General features: G+C 39.0%; 1 protein-coding gene across 1 annotated transcript in view; it reads right to left on the reverse strand.

Moving 5' to 3' along the window:
- Window positions 1–3,195: 3,195 nt before the first annotated feature.
- Window positions 3,196–17,874, reverse strand: part of LOC101125479 (zinc finger X-linked protein ZXDB-like) — a 29,486-nt gene continuing 14,807 nt past the window's right edge. The window contains exon 2 of the mRNA XM_019018851.2: window positions 3,196–7,136. Within this exon, the coding sequence (XP_018874396.2) occupies window positions 7,125–7,136 (12 nt within the window). The 3' untranslated portion in view covers window positions 3,196–7,124. The remainder of the gene's footprint in view (window positions 7,137–17,874) is intronic.

Consider the following 17,874-nt stretch of genomic DNA (forward strand, 5'->3'; position numbering starts at 1 on the left):
CGAGACTGCTTTAGAATATGTGGGAGAGCAACAAGATGCACTAGCATTCCAGCAACAATTAAACTGTGACTAGGAACATAAACATATCTGCGTCGCTTCTCTACCATGGAATCAATCAATACATAGTTGGGATGAGGTTGAAAAGCACCTCTGTGGAACCTTTCATGACAATTTAACAGCAGATGGAAAGCAACTTAAAACTAAAATTTTAGAATCCCTTCACGCCATAGATCTACACACCCAACATAGGCCATATGGAAGGGTATACAAGATCATCTCTCCTGCTTAGACCCCTGCTCCTCAGGGTCACTCTTTGGGAAAGAATGTTGCTAATCATACTCATTATTGTTTTATGTTATTTGCTAATTCTAGGATGCAAAGCCAGAATAAGCATAATGACTGCCACACCTGACCTGTTGCTGCACACATCTATGCTCTCCAATCAAAAAAAAACCTGATGCAGAAAACAAAAAATGGGGAGATTTTGGGGTTCAATCAGGCTGGTGGGAAAAATATTAAAGATAGTTATAGTAATAGCCACAATATGTTTTGGAAAGCCTGAGAGTTTGCATAGCTTCAGATTGTCTGGCTGAAGGCAGCCAGAGTCTCTTTGCAGTAGCCAGAGAGCTTAAGGTGCAAATACAAAAGAATGTAGAGTAGTTTATCTAACTAACTTGTTTTCCTAAGACCACCCTTTGATGTACCATGGGTGCTTGATTGCTTTCTACTCAGAAAGTCCACAATATCAATTACCCTCTAATGGTATTTACTCACGACCTTTGTCACTTAATCTTTACTAAATAAATGCAAGTCTCACTCACTGATGGAGGCCACAGTGTCAACTGTTTACAGTACTCTCCAGGGAGTCTGTAAGCAGCTCGAATACTCAGCTAGACTGGCAAAGCAGAATATCTGGGTATCACTGTACTTCATTCATCTGCCACTGGGTCAGGGTCTGCAGGTCAGACCCCCGCAGTACACTAGTAAATCAACTATGGAAAATAGTATGCAGGTTCCTCAAAACACTAAAAATAGATCTACCATATGATCCAGCAATCCCACCGCTGAGTATACAAACAAAACAGAAAATAAGCTATACAGCTAACCAAAAAGGTGAAAGATGTCCAGAAAAATAACTACAAAACACTGCTGAAAGATATCAGAGATGACACAAAGAAGTGGAAAAACATTCCATGCTCATGAACTGCAAGAAGCAATATTATATAAACAGCCAAAAAGCCCAAAGCAATGTACAGATTTGATGCTATTCCTATCAAACTACAAACATAATTCTTCAGAGAATTAGAAAAAAACTAAAATATATATGGAGCCAAAAAAAAGGCCCAAATAGCCAAAGCAACCCGAAGCAAAAAAGAACAAATGTGGAAGAATCACACTACTTGACTTCAAAAAATACTATAAAGCCGCATTAAGCAAAATAGCTTGGTACTGTACAAAAGCAGACACATAGACCAATAGAACAGAATATAAAACTCAGAAATAAAGCCATACACCAACAACCATCTGAACTTCAGCAACACTGACAAAAACAAACAATAGGGAAAGAAGTCGCTATTCAATAAATGGTGCTGGGATAGCTGGCTAGTGACATGCAGATCGATGCTGGACCCCTACCTTTCACCATATACAAAAAAATAATTTAAACTTAAGATCTCAAACTATAAAAATCCTAGAAGACAACCTAGGAAATACTATTCTCAACATTGGCTTTGGCAAAATTTTTTGGCTAAAACCTCAAAAACCATTGCGACAAAAACAAAAACAGACAAGTGGGATGTAATTAAACTAAAGAGCTTCTGCACAGCCAAAGAAAGTATCAATAGAGCAAACAGACAATGTACACAATAGGAGGAGATATCCGCAAACTCTGCATCCAACAAAGGCCTAATATCCCAAATCTATATGAAACTTAAATCAGCAAGCAACAACCAAATAACCCCATGAAAAAGTGGGCAAATTATATGAATGTTCAGTTCTCAAAAGAAGATATAAAAGTGGCCAACAAACATATTAAAAAATGCTCAGCATCACTAATCATCAGAGAAATGCAAATCAATACCACAATGAGATACCATACAACACCAGTCAGAATGACTATTATTAAAAATTCAAAAAACCAACAGATAATGGAGAGGCTGCAGAGAAAAGGGATAGTGGAAATGTAAATTCGTTCAGCCACTGTGAAAAGTAGTTTGGAGATTTCTCAAAAAACCTAAAACAGAGCTGCCATTCAACCCAGCAATCCTATTAACATGTATATACTCAGAAGAAAACAGTCTACCAAAAAAAACACAGGGGCTCATATGTTCATAGCTGTGCTAGGCACAATAGCAAAAACATGGAATCAACCCAGGTGCCCATAAATGGTAGATTAGATAAAGAAAATATGGGACATATACACTATGGAGCACTGTGCAGCCATGAAAAAGAATGAAATCATGTACTTTCTAGTAACGTGGATGGAGCTGGAGGCCACAATCTTAAGCAAATTAACTGAAGAACAGAAAACCAAATTATTCATGTTCTCACTTATAAGTGGGATGTAAGCATTGAGCACACATGGACATAAATATGGGAACAATAGTCACTGTGGACAACTGGACAGTGGAGGGAGGGGGTCCGTTAAAAAACTACTTATTGGGTACTATTCTCACTACCAGGGTGATGGGATGCATACTCCAAACCTCAGCATCCACTATCACACGGTATTTCCATGGGACAAATCTGCACATGTACCCCTCTATCTAAAATAAATGTTAAAAAATAAAATAAAAAATAAATTCGCATGGCCATGTGTATTGCAGCACTATTTAAAATAGCCAAAATATGGAATCAATGTAAGTGTCTATCTATCAATGAATTGGTAAAGAACATGTGCTATACATACACAGAGGGATACTATTCAACCATAAAAAGTAAAATCCTGTCATTTGCAGCAGCATGGTTGGAACAGGAGGCCATTATGCTAATTGAATAAGCTTGTCACAGAAAGACAAATATTGCATGTTCTTACTCATATTTGGGAACCAAACATGTAAATCTCATGAAGGTAGAAAGATAGATACTATAGGTTGGGAATGGATGGGGGTTAATATTGAGAAGCTTATTAATGGGTACGAAAATACATCTAGGTAGAAGGAATAACTGCTAGTGTTAGATAGCACAGTAAGATGATTATAGTTAACAATAATTTATTGTATATTTCCAAATAGCTACAAAAGATTTGAAATATCCCCAACCAAGAAGAGATACATTTGACATAATAAATAAATAATAAATAAATATTCTAATTACCCTGATTTAATAATTACACATTAGATGTATGCATCAATAAATCACAATGTACCACATAAATATGTACAATTGTTATGTATCAGTTAAAGTAAAAGACAAACAGCCAACAGGTATATAAAACCTGTTTGATATTACTAATTATGAGGAAAATGAAAATAAAAAACAAAATCAATATCATCTACCCCAGTTAAAATGATACTATTAAAAAGATAGCAAATAAGAGATGCTGGCAAGGTTGCAGAGAAAGGGGAACGCACCTACACTGTTGGTAGGGATGTAAATTAGCACAGTCACTATGAAAAACAGTATGGAGGTTCCTTAAAGAAATTAAAACTACCATACAATCCATAAATTCTACTGCTGGGTATATATCCAAAAGCACGAAATTTAGTCTAGCAAAGAGACATTTGCACACCCATGTTTATTTGCAGCCCTATTCACAACAGCCTAGATACAGAATCAACCTAAGTGTCCATCAACAGTAAAATGGATTAAAAAATATGGCATATGTATACAATGGATTATTATTCATCTTTAAAAAATAAAATCCAATCATTTGCAGGAACACAGATGGAACTGGAGTATAGTATGTTAACCAAAACCAGCCAAGCACAGCAATACAAATATCACGTTTTCACTCATATGTGGGAGCGAAAAAATTGATCTAATGGAAGTAAAAAGTAGAATGGTGAATGTCAGAGGTGGGGAAGGGTAGTGGCGGAGGAGGAATAAAGAATGGTTGGTTTATGGGTAAAAAAATCAGGTAAGTAGAAGGAATAAGTTATGTTGTTCAATAGCACAGTAGGGCAACTATACCTAACAATACTGTATTGCATATTTCAAAATGGCTAGAAGAGAAGCTTTGAAATGTTCTCCACATAAAAGAATGATAATTGTTTGAGGTGATAGGTACCCCAATTGCCCTTATTTGATCATTACATAGTGTATGGATGTATCAAAGTATCACATGTACTCTGAAAATATGTGCAATTACTATGTATCAATTTTAAAAAGCAGGCTTCAAGATGGCTGGCTGGAGGTGTCAGGGCTCACTTTTTCCACAAAGATGGACCCAAATAGCAAGTAGATAACCACATGTTGATTAGAGCTTTGGAACACTAGAATTCCATATAGAAGTGACAGGTAACCTATGAGGTATAAAAGCAGAAGAAAGCAAAGTAGCTGGCCTGGCTGGGATTGACTCAGAGCCAGGAAGAACTCCCTTTTGCAAGGAAAATAGAGGGATACCCAGTGGTCCACATTCTCAATGTGGACTCCTACAATCATAGCCACAGAAGAAAAACTTGGCCTACATGGGCCCTGAGGACCATATAGGAAGGTGCCTGGTGTACATATGATGGCACTTGTCCAGAAAGAGTTCATGTTGGGTTCCACAAACACACTGAGATTCAAGTACAATTATGAGAGCCCAGCCCCTGCTAGACTACATCCTGCCCTGGAACCCAACATCCCCTGCATCTCCACATCCCTGGAGCCCTGTTGATATTCCCCTATGTTCAAATGGAGGTCTACAGCAACACAACATCAGCTGGACCCAGTGGTGAGGATGGTTTCTCAGCAGTCTAGCCTACACAGTGTCCAACATTCCAGATAATAGGCAGTGTAATGCACTAGAAAATCTGCCCACAGGACAAAAGGAGCCAAAACTTGCACTTCCCATAGCCTTACAGCTGCCCTTGGGCGGTTACTGCTAATGACAGCAATCCTATCCCTTCCAGCAGCTGGGCCACTACACACCTGCATGCAAATTCAGGGAACCTGAGGACTGGCCCACTGATGCACTTACTGAGGCCTGAAGAAAGGCCTACATCACTGACCACCACTGGCACTCAGGCATGCCATTGTGGGGTAAGAACAAGCCTGCCCCATTCATTGCTACTGCCTCTGGCACATGAGCATGCTGTCTGAAGGACTACAGAAGTGTATGCTCTGCCTGTCACATTCAGCACACACACAGACAGGCTCTTCCCTCCTGCCACTGCCACTAATAATGCCCACATACATTATCCAGGGGCTGGGGGCTAACCCATTCTGTCTATGGGTACCCTCCATTGAGGGGCCTGAGGGCAGGCCCTCTCCACCTACCACAGCTGGTACAGAAACTCGTGCCCCCACACAGTGTCTAGTGACCTGAGAAATGACTCACCACTCCCTACACCCCATCCTGGATACTAAGGACAGGCTCATCTACACCCATAACCACCATTGATGGTACCCCACATACACAGCCCTAGGGATTAAGGATTGGCATGCCTAGCCTGTTGTCACCACTACTAGTGACCCAGAACCATCCTGCTTGGCATGACGATACCAAACAAAGCTTTGCCATAGTCTCCACTAACAACCACATCTCATCCCAAAGAAATCATATGAAAACTATGATTCTGTGCTCACCCAAAATCAGCGCCAAAGAATCCTACCCAACCAAGACTATAGATAAATCTTTTAAAAAAAGATAATTCATAAGATTGAAACGAACAACTAATACCAGTAGTGCAGATATCTACATAAAGACAAAAGAAACATAAAAAAGCGAGAAAACATGACACCTGCAAAGTAACACAATAATTTTCCAGTAATGGGTTTCAAATAAAAGACAATCTATGAAATTCCTCAAAAATAATTCAAAATAATAGTCTTCAAACAGTTCAGTTAAATAAAAGAGAATACACATGAACAATACAAAGACATAAGAAAAAAATTCCTGATCTGAATAGAAAATGCCAAAGATAGATAAATCCCATAAAAAACAGAATCCCTGTTACTAAAGAATTCCATGAATGAAATAAAAGTACAATCAAGAGCTTCAACAATAGACAAGAACAAGTGAAGAAATAATTTTTGAAAATGAGAAGACAGATCTTTTGAAATAACCCTGTCAGACAATCTTTAAAAAGAAGAAAAAAGCCAATGTGACATATGAGATATAATAAAGTGGTGAAATATTCATTTTCTGAGTTCTAGAAAGAGAAGAGATGAGCAAAGGCAGAGAAAAACTATTTAACAAAATAATAGCTGAAAACTTCCCAACTCTTGCAAGAGATGCAGACATCCAGATATAGGAAGCTCAACAATCCCCAAATATATTCAACCTAAAAAGTTTTCTCCAAGGTGCGTTATAGATAAACTATCAAAAGTAAAAAACACTCCTAAAAGCAGCAAGAAAAAAGTGTCAAGTAACATGTAAGGAAATCTCCATCAGACAAAGAGTGAATTTATCATCAGAAACCCAATAGGCCTGTGTTAGGCCATTCTTGCACCACTATAAAGAAATACCAGAGACTGTGTAATTTATAAAGAAAAGAAGTTTAATTGGCTTACAGTTCTGCAGGCTGTACAGAAAGCATGGACTGGTATCTGCTCAGCTTCTTAAGAGGCCTCAGGGAGTTTTTACTCATGGCAAAAGGTGAAGCAGGATAGGACACATCACATGGCAAAAGCAGTAGCAAGATGGGGGGAGGTGTTACACTGTTAAATAACATTTCTGATGATAACTCACTCACTATTATAAGAACTAAGACATTCATAAGGGATCTGCTCCCGTAATCCAATCACCTCCCACCAAACCCCACGTCCAACATTGGGGATAACATTTCAACATGAGATTTGGGTAAGAACAAATATCCAACTATATTACTCTGCCCCTGGCCCCTCAAATATCATGTTTCTCTCCCATTGAAAAATACAATCATGCCTTCCAAATAGTTCCCCAAAGTCTTAGCTCATTCTAGCATTAACTTAAATGTTCCAGGTCCAAGTCCAAAGTCTCATCTGAGACTCATCTCCTTTCACTTATGAGCCTGTAAAATAAAATTTAAAAAAAGTTATTTACTTCCAAGTTGCAATGGAGATGCAGGCATTAGGTAAACATTCCCATTCCAAAGAAAGAAACGGCCAAAAGAAAGGGGCAATGGGCCCCATGTATGTCTGAAACAAAGAAGGAGAGTCATTAAATCTTAAACCTCCAAAATAGTCTCCTTTGACTCCATATCTTGCATCCAGGGCACATTGGTACAAGGGAGTGGGCTCCCAAGGTCTTGGCCCATGTGGCTTTTCCACATTAAGTTTGCAAGCTGCCAGTGGATCTACCATTCCAGGGGCTGGAGTGTGGCAGGCCCCTTCCCACAGCTCCATTAGGCAGTGCCCCATAGGGGACTCTGTGTGGGGTATCCAACCACATATTTTCTCTTGGCACTATCCTCACAGAGATTTGCTGTCTGGGCTGTGCCCTGGAAGCAGGCTTCTCTCTGGGCACCCAGGCTTTCTCATACATCCTCTGAAATCAAGGTAGAGGCTGTCAAGCCTTCACTGTTGCACTCTGCATGCCCACTGGTGTAATACCACATGGAATATACCAAGACTCAAGACTTGCATTCTCCAAAGTGGCAGTTCAAACTGTACCTGGGCCTCTTTGATCCCTGGCTTGAGCTGAAGTAGATAAAATATGGAAAGCAGTGTCCTGAAGCTGTGCAGGGCAGTAGAGCCCTGGGTCTGGCCTATGAAACCATTATTCCTCCTAGGCCTCTGGGATGGTGATGGGAGGAGCTGTCATAAAGGTCTCTGAAATTCCTTCAAAATCTTTTTGGATATTAGCACTTGGGTCCCTTTTAGTTATACAAATATCTATAGCAAGTGGTTGTTTCACAGCTTGCTTAAATTCCTCTTCCAAAAAACACTTTTTCTTTCTTTGCTATATGACTTGCCTGCAAATTGTCCAAACTTTTATGCTCTGCTTCCTGTTTAAATATAAATTCCAACTTTAAGTAATTTATTTGCTCCCACACATGAGAATATGCTGTTAGAAGCAGCCAGGCCACATCTTTAATGCTTTGCTGCTTTGAAATTTCTTCTGCCAGATACTCTGTCATCATACTCCAGTTCAATCTTCCAAATATTCCTAGAGCATGTACACAATGCAGCCAAGCCCTTGACTAAGGCATAACATGGGTGACCTTTGCTCCAGTTCCCAATAAGTTCCTCATTTCCATCTAAGACCTTGGCAGCCTAGACTTCACTGTCCATTTCACTATCAGCATTTGGTCACAACCATTTAACCAGTTTCTAAGAAGTTCCAAACTTTCCCTCATCTTTCTGTCTTCTTCTGAGGCTCCCAAACTCATCCAATATCTGCCTGTCACCTAATTCTAAAGCTGCTTCCATATTTTCAGGTTTCTCTATAGTAATGCTTCACCCCTTAGTACCAATTTTCTGTGTTAGGCCATTCTTGCATTGCTATAAAAAATGCCTGACACTGGGTAATATATAAATAATAGAAGTTTAATTGGCTCATGGTTCTGCAGGCTATACAGAAAGCATGGCACCAGCATCTGTTTGGCTCCTAGGGAGGCCTCAGGAAGCTTTTATTCATGGCAGAAGGTGAATCAGGAGAAGGCACATTACATGGCAAAAGCAGGAGCAAGAGGAAGTGGGTAGGTGCCAGATACTTCTAAATACAAGATCTCACGCAAACTCACTCACTATTAAAAGGACGGCACTAAGTCATTCATGAGGGATCTGCCACCAAGACCCAATCACCTCCCACCAGGCCCTACCTCCAATATTGGGGAATACATTTCAACATCAGATTTGCGTGGGGTCAAATATCCAAGTATATCAAGGCTAAAAGAGAATGGAATGATATATTCAAAGGACCAAAAGAAGAAAACTTACCAACCAATAACACTATACCCAGCCTTGCTATCCTTCCAGAAATGATGAAGGAATAAATTATTTCCCAGACAGGCAAAAGCTTTGAAAAATGATCACCCCCAGACCAGTCCAAGAGGAAATAGTTAAGGAAGTTCTACATCTCTACACAAAAGTATGATATCTATCATCATGAAAACACATAAACGTGTAAAACTTACTTGTAGAGCAGACACACAAATGAGAAATAAAATGGAGACAAATGTTATCATTACAAAATCTACTACATTGTAACATAAACAATAAAAGAGGGAGAAAACCAAAGATATACAAAACAATTTGAAAACCATTAGTAAAATTGCAGGAGTAAGACATCACCTATCAATAATAGCCTTGAATGTAAACAGTTTAAATGCCCCAATTAAAACTCATAAACTGACTGAATGGATTGAAAAAAAAAGACTCAAATACATGTTGCCTATAGGAAACTCACTTCACCTGTAAAGACACATATGGACTGAAAGTGAAAGGATGAAAAAAAGAATATTCCATGCAAATGATAACCACAAGTGTGCAGAGGTAGTTATACTTGTATCAAACAAAATAAACATTAAGTCAAAAAATATAAAAAGACACAAAGAATATTATCATATAATGATAAAAGGATCAACTCAGCAAGATAATATAACAATTGTAAATATGTATACAACAAACACTGAAATACCCAGATATGTAAAGAAAAGATAATTAGAGCTAAAGAAAGACATACATCCCAATACAATAATAGTTGGGGAGTTTAACACCTGACATATCATTGGAAAGATTGTCTAGACAGAAAATAGCAGAGACTCACTAGGATTAATCAGCACTATAGACAAAATGAACATAACGAACATTTACAGAACATTTCATACAACAAATACAAAATACACATTCTTCTCATTAGCTCATTGAACACTCTCCAGGACAGACCTGGAGAGTGAGTGACTTTGTGAGGCCACAAAGCAAGTTTCAACAAAGTGTTAAAAACAAAAATCATATCAAGTATCTTCTCAGAACACATTGAAATAAAAAGTCAAAAAGAAAAAATTTGGAAACTACAGAAATTAAAAAAAAAAAACGTGCTCCCAAACAATCATTGGATAAATAAAGAAATTAAGAAAAAACAATCTTGAAACAAATTAAAGTAAAAATAGAACAAAAAATATGTGACACAGAAAAGAAGTATGAAGAGGAAAGTTTATAGGAGTATATACCTACATCCAAAATGTGGAAAGATTTCAAGTATTCAACCTAATAATGAAGCTCAAGGAATGAAAATAAAATAATAATCCAAACCTAAAATTAGTAGAAGGTAGAAATATCAGAACAGAAGTAAACAAAATAAAGTCTAAATAAACAATGCAAAGGATAGAAGAATTAAAAAGTTGGTTCTACAAAAAAAATAAAAAAATTATGAACTCCTAACTCTAATAACTAATAATAAAACTCAAATAAAATTAGAAATGAAAAATAAAACAAAGACATGACAACTAATAGTATGGAAATATAATAGGTCATTAGAGACAATTTGAACTATTGTACTAGTCCATCTTCATGCCGCTATAAACAATTGCCTGAGAATGAGTAATTTACAATGAAAAGATGTTTAATTGACTCACCGTTCTGCAGAGCTGCAGAGGCCTCAGGAAATTAACAATCATGGCAGAAAGAGAAGCAAATATGTCCTTCTTCTCATGGCAGTAGAATGGGGAAGAATGAGTGCCCACCAAAGGGGGAAGCCTCTTATAAAACCATCAGATCTCGTGAGAACTAACTCACTATCACAAGAACAGGATGGGGAAAACCACCCCCATGATTCAATTATCTCCACGTGGTCATCCCTTGACACATGGGGATTACTGCAATTCAAGATGAAATTCTGGGTGGGGACACAGCCAAACCATAATATTCTACCACTAGGCCCTCCCAAATCTCATGTCCTCACAATTCAAAACACAATCACACCCTTCCAACAGTCCCCTAAAATATTAACTCATTCCAGTATTAACTCAAAAGTCCAAGTCCAAAGTCTCATCTGAGACAAGGCAAGTCCATTCCACCTATGAGCCTGTAAAATCAAAAGCAAGTGGTTACTTCCTAGATAAAATGGGTACAGGCATTGGATAAATACATCTGTTCCAAATGGGAGAAACTGGCCAAAACAAAGGGGTTAGAGCCCCCATGTAATCATTAAACCTTAAAGTTCCAAAATAATCTCCTTTGATTCCATGTCTCACATCCAGGTCATGCTGATGCAAGAAGTGGGCTCCCATGGTCTTGGGCAGCTCCATCCCTGTTGCTTTGCAGGGCACAGCCCCACTCCTGGCTGCTTTCACTGGCTGGTTTTGAGTGTCTGTGGCTTTTCCAGGTGCACTGTGCAAGCTGTCAGTGGCTCTACAATTCTGGAGTCTGGAGGATGGTGGCCCTCTTCTCATAGCTCCATTAGGCAGTGCTCCAGTGGAGATTCTGTGTGGGGGCTTCAACCCCACATTTCCCTTCCACACTACCTTAGCAGAGGTTTTTCATGAGGGCTCTGCCCCTGTATCACACTTCTGCCTGGATATTGAGGCATTCCCATACATCCTCTGACATCTAGGGGGAGGTTCTGAAACCTCAATTATTGACTTCTGTCTACCCACAGGCTCAACATCATGTGAAAGCTGTCAAGGCTTGGGGCTTGTACCCTCTGAAGCCATGGCCCGAGCTGTACCTTGGCCCCTTTTAGCCATGGCTGGGACACAGGGCACAAAGTCTTGAGACTGCACAAAGCAGTAAGACTAGGAGGCCAGGCCTCTGGGCTTGTGATGGGAGGTACTGCCATGAAGACCTCTGATATGCCCTGGAGACCATTTCCCCATTGTCTTGGAGATTTACCCTTGGCTCTTCATTACTTATGCAAATTTCTGCAGCCAGCTTGAATTACTCCCCAGAAAATAGGTTTCTCTTTTCTATCACATCATCAGGCTGCAAATTTTCTGAACTTTTATGATCTGCTTCCCTTTTAACATAAGCTCCAATTCCAAACCATATCTTTGTGAATACATAAAACTGAATGCTTTTAACAGCACCCAAGTCACATCTTGAATGCTTTGCTGTTTAGAAATTTCTTCTGCCAGATACCCTAAATCATCTCTCTCAAGTTCAAGATCTCTAGGGCAGGGGCAAAATGCTTCTAGTCTCTTTGCTAAAACATAGCAAGAGACACATTTATTTCAGTTCCCAAAAAGTTTCTCATCTCCATCTGAGACCACCTCAGCCTGGACTTCATTGTCTATATCACTCTCCGCATTTTGGTCAAAGCCATTCAACAAATCCCCAGGAAATTCCAAACTTTCCCACATCTTTCTGTCTTCTGAGCCCGCCAAGTCTCTAGGAAGTTCCACACTTTCTCACATTTTCCTGTCTTCTTCTGAGTCCTAAAAACTGTTCCAACTTCTGCCTATTACACAGGTCCAAAGTAGCTTGCACATTTTTGGGTAGCCTTGTAGTGACACCCCAATCTACTGGTACCAATTTATTGTATTAGTCCATCCTCACACTGCTATAAAAAAACTGCCTGAGACTGGGTAATTTATAAAGGAAAGAGGTTTAATTGACTCACAGTTTCACAGGGCTGGGGAGGCCTCAGAAAACTTACAATCATGGCCGAAGGGGAAGCAAATGCATCCTTCTTCTCATGCGGTAGGAAGGGGAAGAATGAGTGCCCAGCAAAGGGGGAAGCCCCTTATAAAACCATCAGATCTTGTGAGAACTAACTCACTATCACAAGAAAAGGATGGGGGAAAACACCCCCATGATTCAATTATCTCCACCTGGTCCCACCCTTGACATATGGGGATTATTACAATTCAAGATGAAATTTTGGGTGAGGACACAGCCAAACCATATCAACTATACACTAAAAAATTAGAAAACCTACAGAAAATCGATAAATTCCTAGACACATACAACCTACCAATACTGGGTCACAAAGAAATAGAAAACCTGAGGACACTAATTGAATCAACAATGAAATGTCCCTTGACAGAGAAAAGCCTAGGGTCAGATATCTTTACTGCTGAGTTCTCTTCTTGCCCATGCTGTCTGCGTGATATAAAGAATTAACACCAATTCTTCTGAAACTATTCCAAAAAAAATTAAGAGAAGGTAACTCTAACTCATTCTATGAAGCCAGTATTATCCTGATACCCAAATCACCACAAAGACATAACTAAAAAAAAGTATAGGTCAATATTCTTGATAAATATAGATGCAAAAATCCTCAACAAAATACTATCAAACTGAATCTAACAGCACATAAAAAGAAACATCCTGATCTGTTGGTAGTTATTCCAGTAATACAAGGATGGTTTCACATATGCAAATCAGTAAATGTGATATATAACGTGAATACAATGAAATACTAAAACCATATAATCATCTCAATAGATGCAGCAAAAACATTTGATAAAATTCAACATCTCTTCATGATGAAGACTCTCAGAAATTAAACGGAGAAAGAAGGTAACTCAACATAATTAAGGTTTTCTACAACCTGCACAGAGCTAACATCATACTGCATGGGGAAAAGATGAACCCTTTCCTCTAAGAACTGGGACAAGACCTAGAAGCCCACGTTCACCACTCTAACTCACTATGGTACTGGAAGTCTTATCTAGAACAATAAGGCAAGACAAGGAAATAGAAGGCATCTAAATTGAACAAGAGGAATTCAAATCCATCTTTACACAGAACACAATCTTATATATAGAAAAATCTTTAAAATGTTAGGGATCAAAATATCTGATGAGATGCTGGTAGTCTGTGCTTCCTCCACAGAGAGGAATTAGAATAGTTAAGTGGATACGCACATTTTGAACAGATCGTTTAGCAGAGAATGCTAGGATTCACTGAAGAAGTGAAAGAAAGCACCAGAAGGAGAGGGTTCGAAGCAGCTCGCCTGGCTGGGAACTAGCTGAGAGATGGGAGAGGCTCCCGGACATGGAAAACAGTAAGAGAGAAACACTCAGGGTTCCACACTTTGTAATGGGCTTTTACAATGTTGGTTATAGGAGAAACCTCTGACCTACTAGGGCCTCAGGCCTGACATACGGAGCTGCCTGAAAACTGGACACAGACATTACCCCAGAAAGGGAACCAATATGGAATCCCACAGGTATCTAAACCTAAATAGACTCAGCTGGGTGCCATTTTGAGAGCCCTAATACTGGGGATCTACAGACACAGTTACTGCTGCTGTGTTGCTCCAAGGGGGAAAAGGGAAGAGCAAGTGCTCCCAAGCACCCCTGGGAGGGTCCCTACTGCTCTGCTGTGGGCTGCTGTTGAGACTGAGACATGAGAAGACTGCACTTCCCACAGCTTCTTGGCCATGCTGCTAGCCTGAGAGGTGCCCTGTCCTCATGCTGAGTTCAGGCTGATGTGGCTGCAACTTCCATCGGGCCAAAGAAGGTTAAGAAGAATCAGCCTTTCTACTCATATATCTAAGACAATAGCCACTACCCTGCAATGGGATTCTGTGAGACTGAGACATGAGTGAACCAAACTCCCCAAAGTTTCTTGCCCATGCTGGTTGTGTGAAGGTGGGGCGGCGGGGTGGCGGGGGGCGGTGGGGGGGTGCTCCTCCTTCTCTTGTCCCAGGCCCAAGGCAACATTTTGAAAGTTTAATGCTGGGCTGCACCCTGCCCTCATGGTGAGTTCTAGCTGGCACCGCTAGAGCCACTTACCAGCCAAGGAGGAAAAGTGAAACCAGGCTTTCCTATGCATGTCTAGGACAATACCCATTGCCCTGCAACAGGTTGCTGTGAGGCTGAAATGCAAGGGAACCACAGTCCCCACAGCTTCTTGCCCATGCTGTCTGCCTAACAGGGGCACCACTCTCCCTTGCTGTAGGCCCAAGGTGCCATTTTGAGAGTTTAATGCTAGGTTGCACCCCATCCTCAGGTCACATTTGAGGTAATGCAGCTACAGCTGCTACCCAGCCAAGGGAGAAAGAGGAGAAAACAAGCTCTCCTAAGCACACATAGAACAATATGCACTGCCTTGCTACAGGCAGTTGTGGTACTAGGGACTCGTATGCCCAACCCATTGCACTACCAGCAATACCAACATGGACTGCTTGGGTTGCAGTAGGTTGCTCCACCACGAATACTGCCATCAGCCACATCACACCTGATGCCTAGGGGCCTGAAAACCTGCCCACACACTTGGCTCACTGTCCTCACTACTAGCTTCTGAGCAAGCTACCTGGAGGTCCAAAAATCAGCCCTCCAGGACTTACTAACACCGGAGCAAGTGTAAGCTGCTCTGGGGCCTAAAAACAGGCAAACTCACACCACCGCAGCCACTACCGAGGCCCAGAAACTGGCTCAGTTGTCAACCAAGTCGCCAGCAAAACTTCACCACAACCTCAACTAATAATTGTACCCCAAGCCACTGAGAAAATCACAGATTATCACTTATACTGTGTACTTCTGAAGTCATACAAAGATCACACTACTTCAGGCACCCCAAATCAAAGCCAAAGTATCCTACCCAACCAACAACATATATAAATTTTCAGGAAATAATTTTTCTCTACAAAAGCAATTTCAAAAAATTAGAATAAGCAACTGCTAAAACAAATACATAGATATCAATGGAAGGCCACACAAAAAACCATGAAAAAGCAAGGAAAGAAACACACCCCAAAGAAACACAATAATTGCCTAGCAATAGATACCAATAAAAAATAATTCTTCAAAATGCCAGGTAAAGAATTCAAAATTGTGATTTTAAAGAAGCTCAATAAGATGCAAGAGAAATCTGAAAACAAATATAAAGAAATCAGACATAAAATTTAGGATATAAATGAGAAATTTACCAAGGAGACAGAGATCTTAAAAAAAACAAGCAGAAATTCTGGAAACAAAAATTAATTGAAGAAAATACAAAATACATTTTTTTAATGTATTAAAAACTTCAATGTATTCAGCTTCAAAAACAGACTGAACCAAGCAGAGGAATCTCAGAGCCTGAAGACAGACCTTTTGAAATAATGCAGTTAGACAACATTTTTTTAAAAAAAGAATAAAAAATAATAAACAAAGCTTTTAAGATGTTTGAAACTACATAAAATGGCCAAGCTTGCAAATTATCTGTATTCCCAAGGGAGAAGAAAAATTAAAACTTTAGAAAATATATTTAGGTTAATAATGGATAAAAATGTCCCAAGTCTAGCAAGGGAGTTAGACATGAAGCTATAGGAGACCAAGTGATCCCCTAAGGCAAATATATCGCAAAAAGTATTTCACCATGGCATATTATATTCAGAATGTCTAAAGCCAATGTGAAAGAAGGAAGTTTAAAATTAGCAAGATAAAAGCATGTAATCACCTATAAAGGAAACCCCATCAGACTAACAGTGGACTTTAAAGCAGAAACCTTATGAGCCAGAAGAGAATAAGATGGTATTTACAAAGTGCTGGAAGAAAAAAAAAGTCAGCAAAAATGTTTACGTCTTCGCAGAATAGACTTCATAAATAAGAGAGTAATAAAGACATTCCCAGACAAGCAATAGCTGAGGGAATCCGTCACCACTGGATCAGCCCTACAGCAAATGCTGAAAGGAATATTAAACACAGAAATGAAAGTTCAGTAGTCTATCATGAAAATAAATGGAAACATAAAACTCACATGTCTTATAAAACAACCACACAAAGGAAGAAGACAAAGGAATCAAATGGCAACGTGACAGAATTTCATCAAATCACCAAGACAAAAAGACAGAGAAAAATTTAAAAAACAAGTATTTGAAAACAACAACATGGTGGGAACAAAGCCTTACACATCAATTTTAACCTTGAATGTAAATGGATTATGTCCTTTGCGTAAAAGATACAGATCAGCAGAATGAATTTAAAAAATGCTGCCTAAAAGAAACTTGCCTTACCTATAAAGACACATATAGACTGAAAATAAAGAAGTGGATAAAATATTCAACACAAACAGAAACCAAAAGCGAGCAGAAATAGTTATACTTTCTTAGGTTAAAACAGACTTTGAATGAAAAATGGTAAAAAAAGAAAGACAAAGAATGTCATCACAAATGATAAATGGATCAGTTCAGCAAGAAGATATAACAATTCTAAACATATCCAACACTGGACCACCCAGATTCATAAAACAAATATTACTAGACATAAGGAGAGATATACACAGCAATACAATAATACTGGGGACTTCAACACTTTATTTTCAGCATTAGAGAGATCACCCAGACAGAAAATTAATGAAGAAACATTGGACTTAAATCAGACTTTTGACCAAATGGACCTAACAGACACATACAGGACATTCTACCCAACACCTGCAGAATATACATTTTTTTCATTAGCACACAGAACATTCTCCAAGATAGATCATGTTAGGCCACAAAACACATCTCAACAAATTTTAAAGTACTAAAATAATATCAACTATCTTTTCAGACCACAGTAAAATAAAAATAAAATAAAAATACCAAGAGGAATTATACAAGTCATAGAAATTAAACAAAGCGTTCCTGAATGGTCATTTGACCATGAATAAATGAAGAAAAAAATTAAAACTTTTTGAAACAAATGAATATGGAAACCTAAGATAACAAAACCTGTGGGATATAGAAAAGGCAGTGTTAAAATGAAAGTTTATAGCATTAAATGTCTACATCAAAAATATAGAAATATCTCAAATCAACAACCTAACATCACACCACAAAGAATGAGAAAAGCAAGAACAAACCAAAACCAAAATAAGCAGAAGGAATAATGAAGATCAAAGCAGAACCAAATTAGAGACAAAAACAAACAAACAAACAAACAAACAAAAAAGAGA

Source organism: Gorilla gorilla, chromosome X (assembly GCF_029281585.2).
Source record: "Gorilla gorilla gorilla isolate KB3781 chromosome X, NHGRI_mGorGor1-v2.1_pri, whole genome shotgun sequence".
In the NCBI taxonomy this organism is placed as follows: domain Eukaryota; kingdom Metazoa; phylum Chordata; class Mammalia; order Primates; family Hominidae; genus Gorilla; species Gorilla gorilla.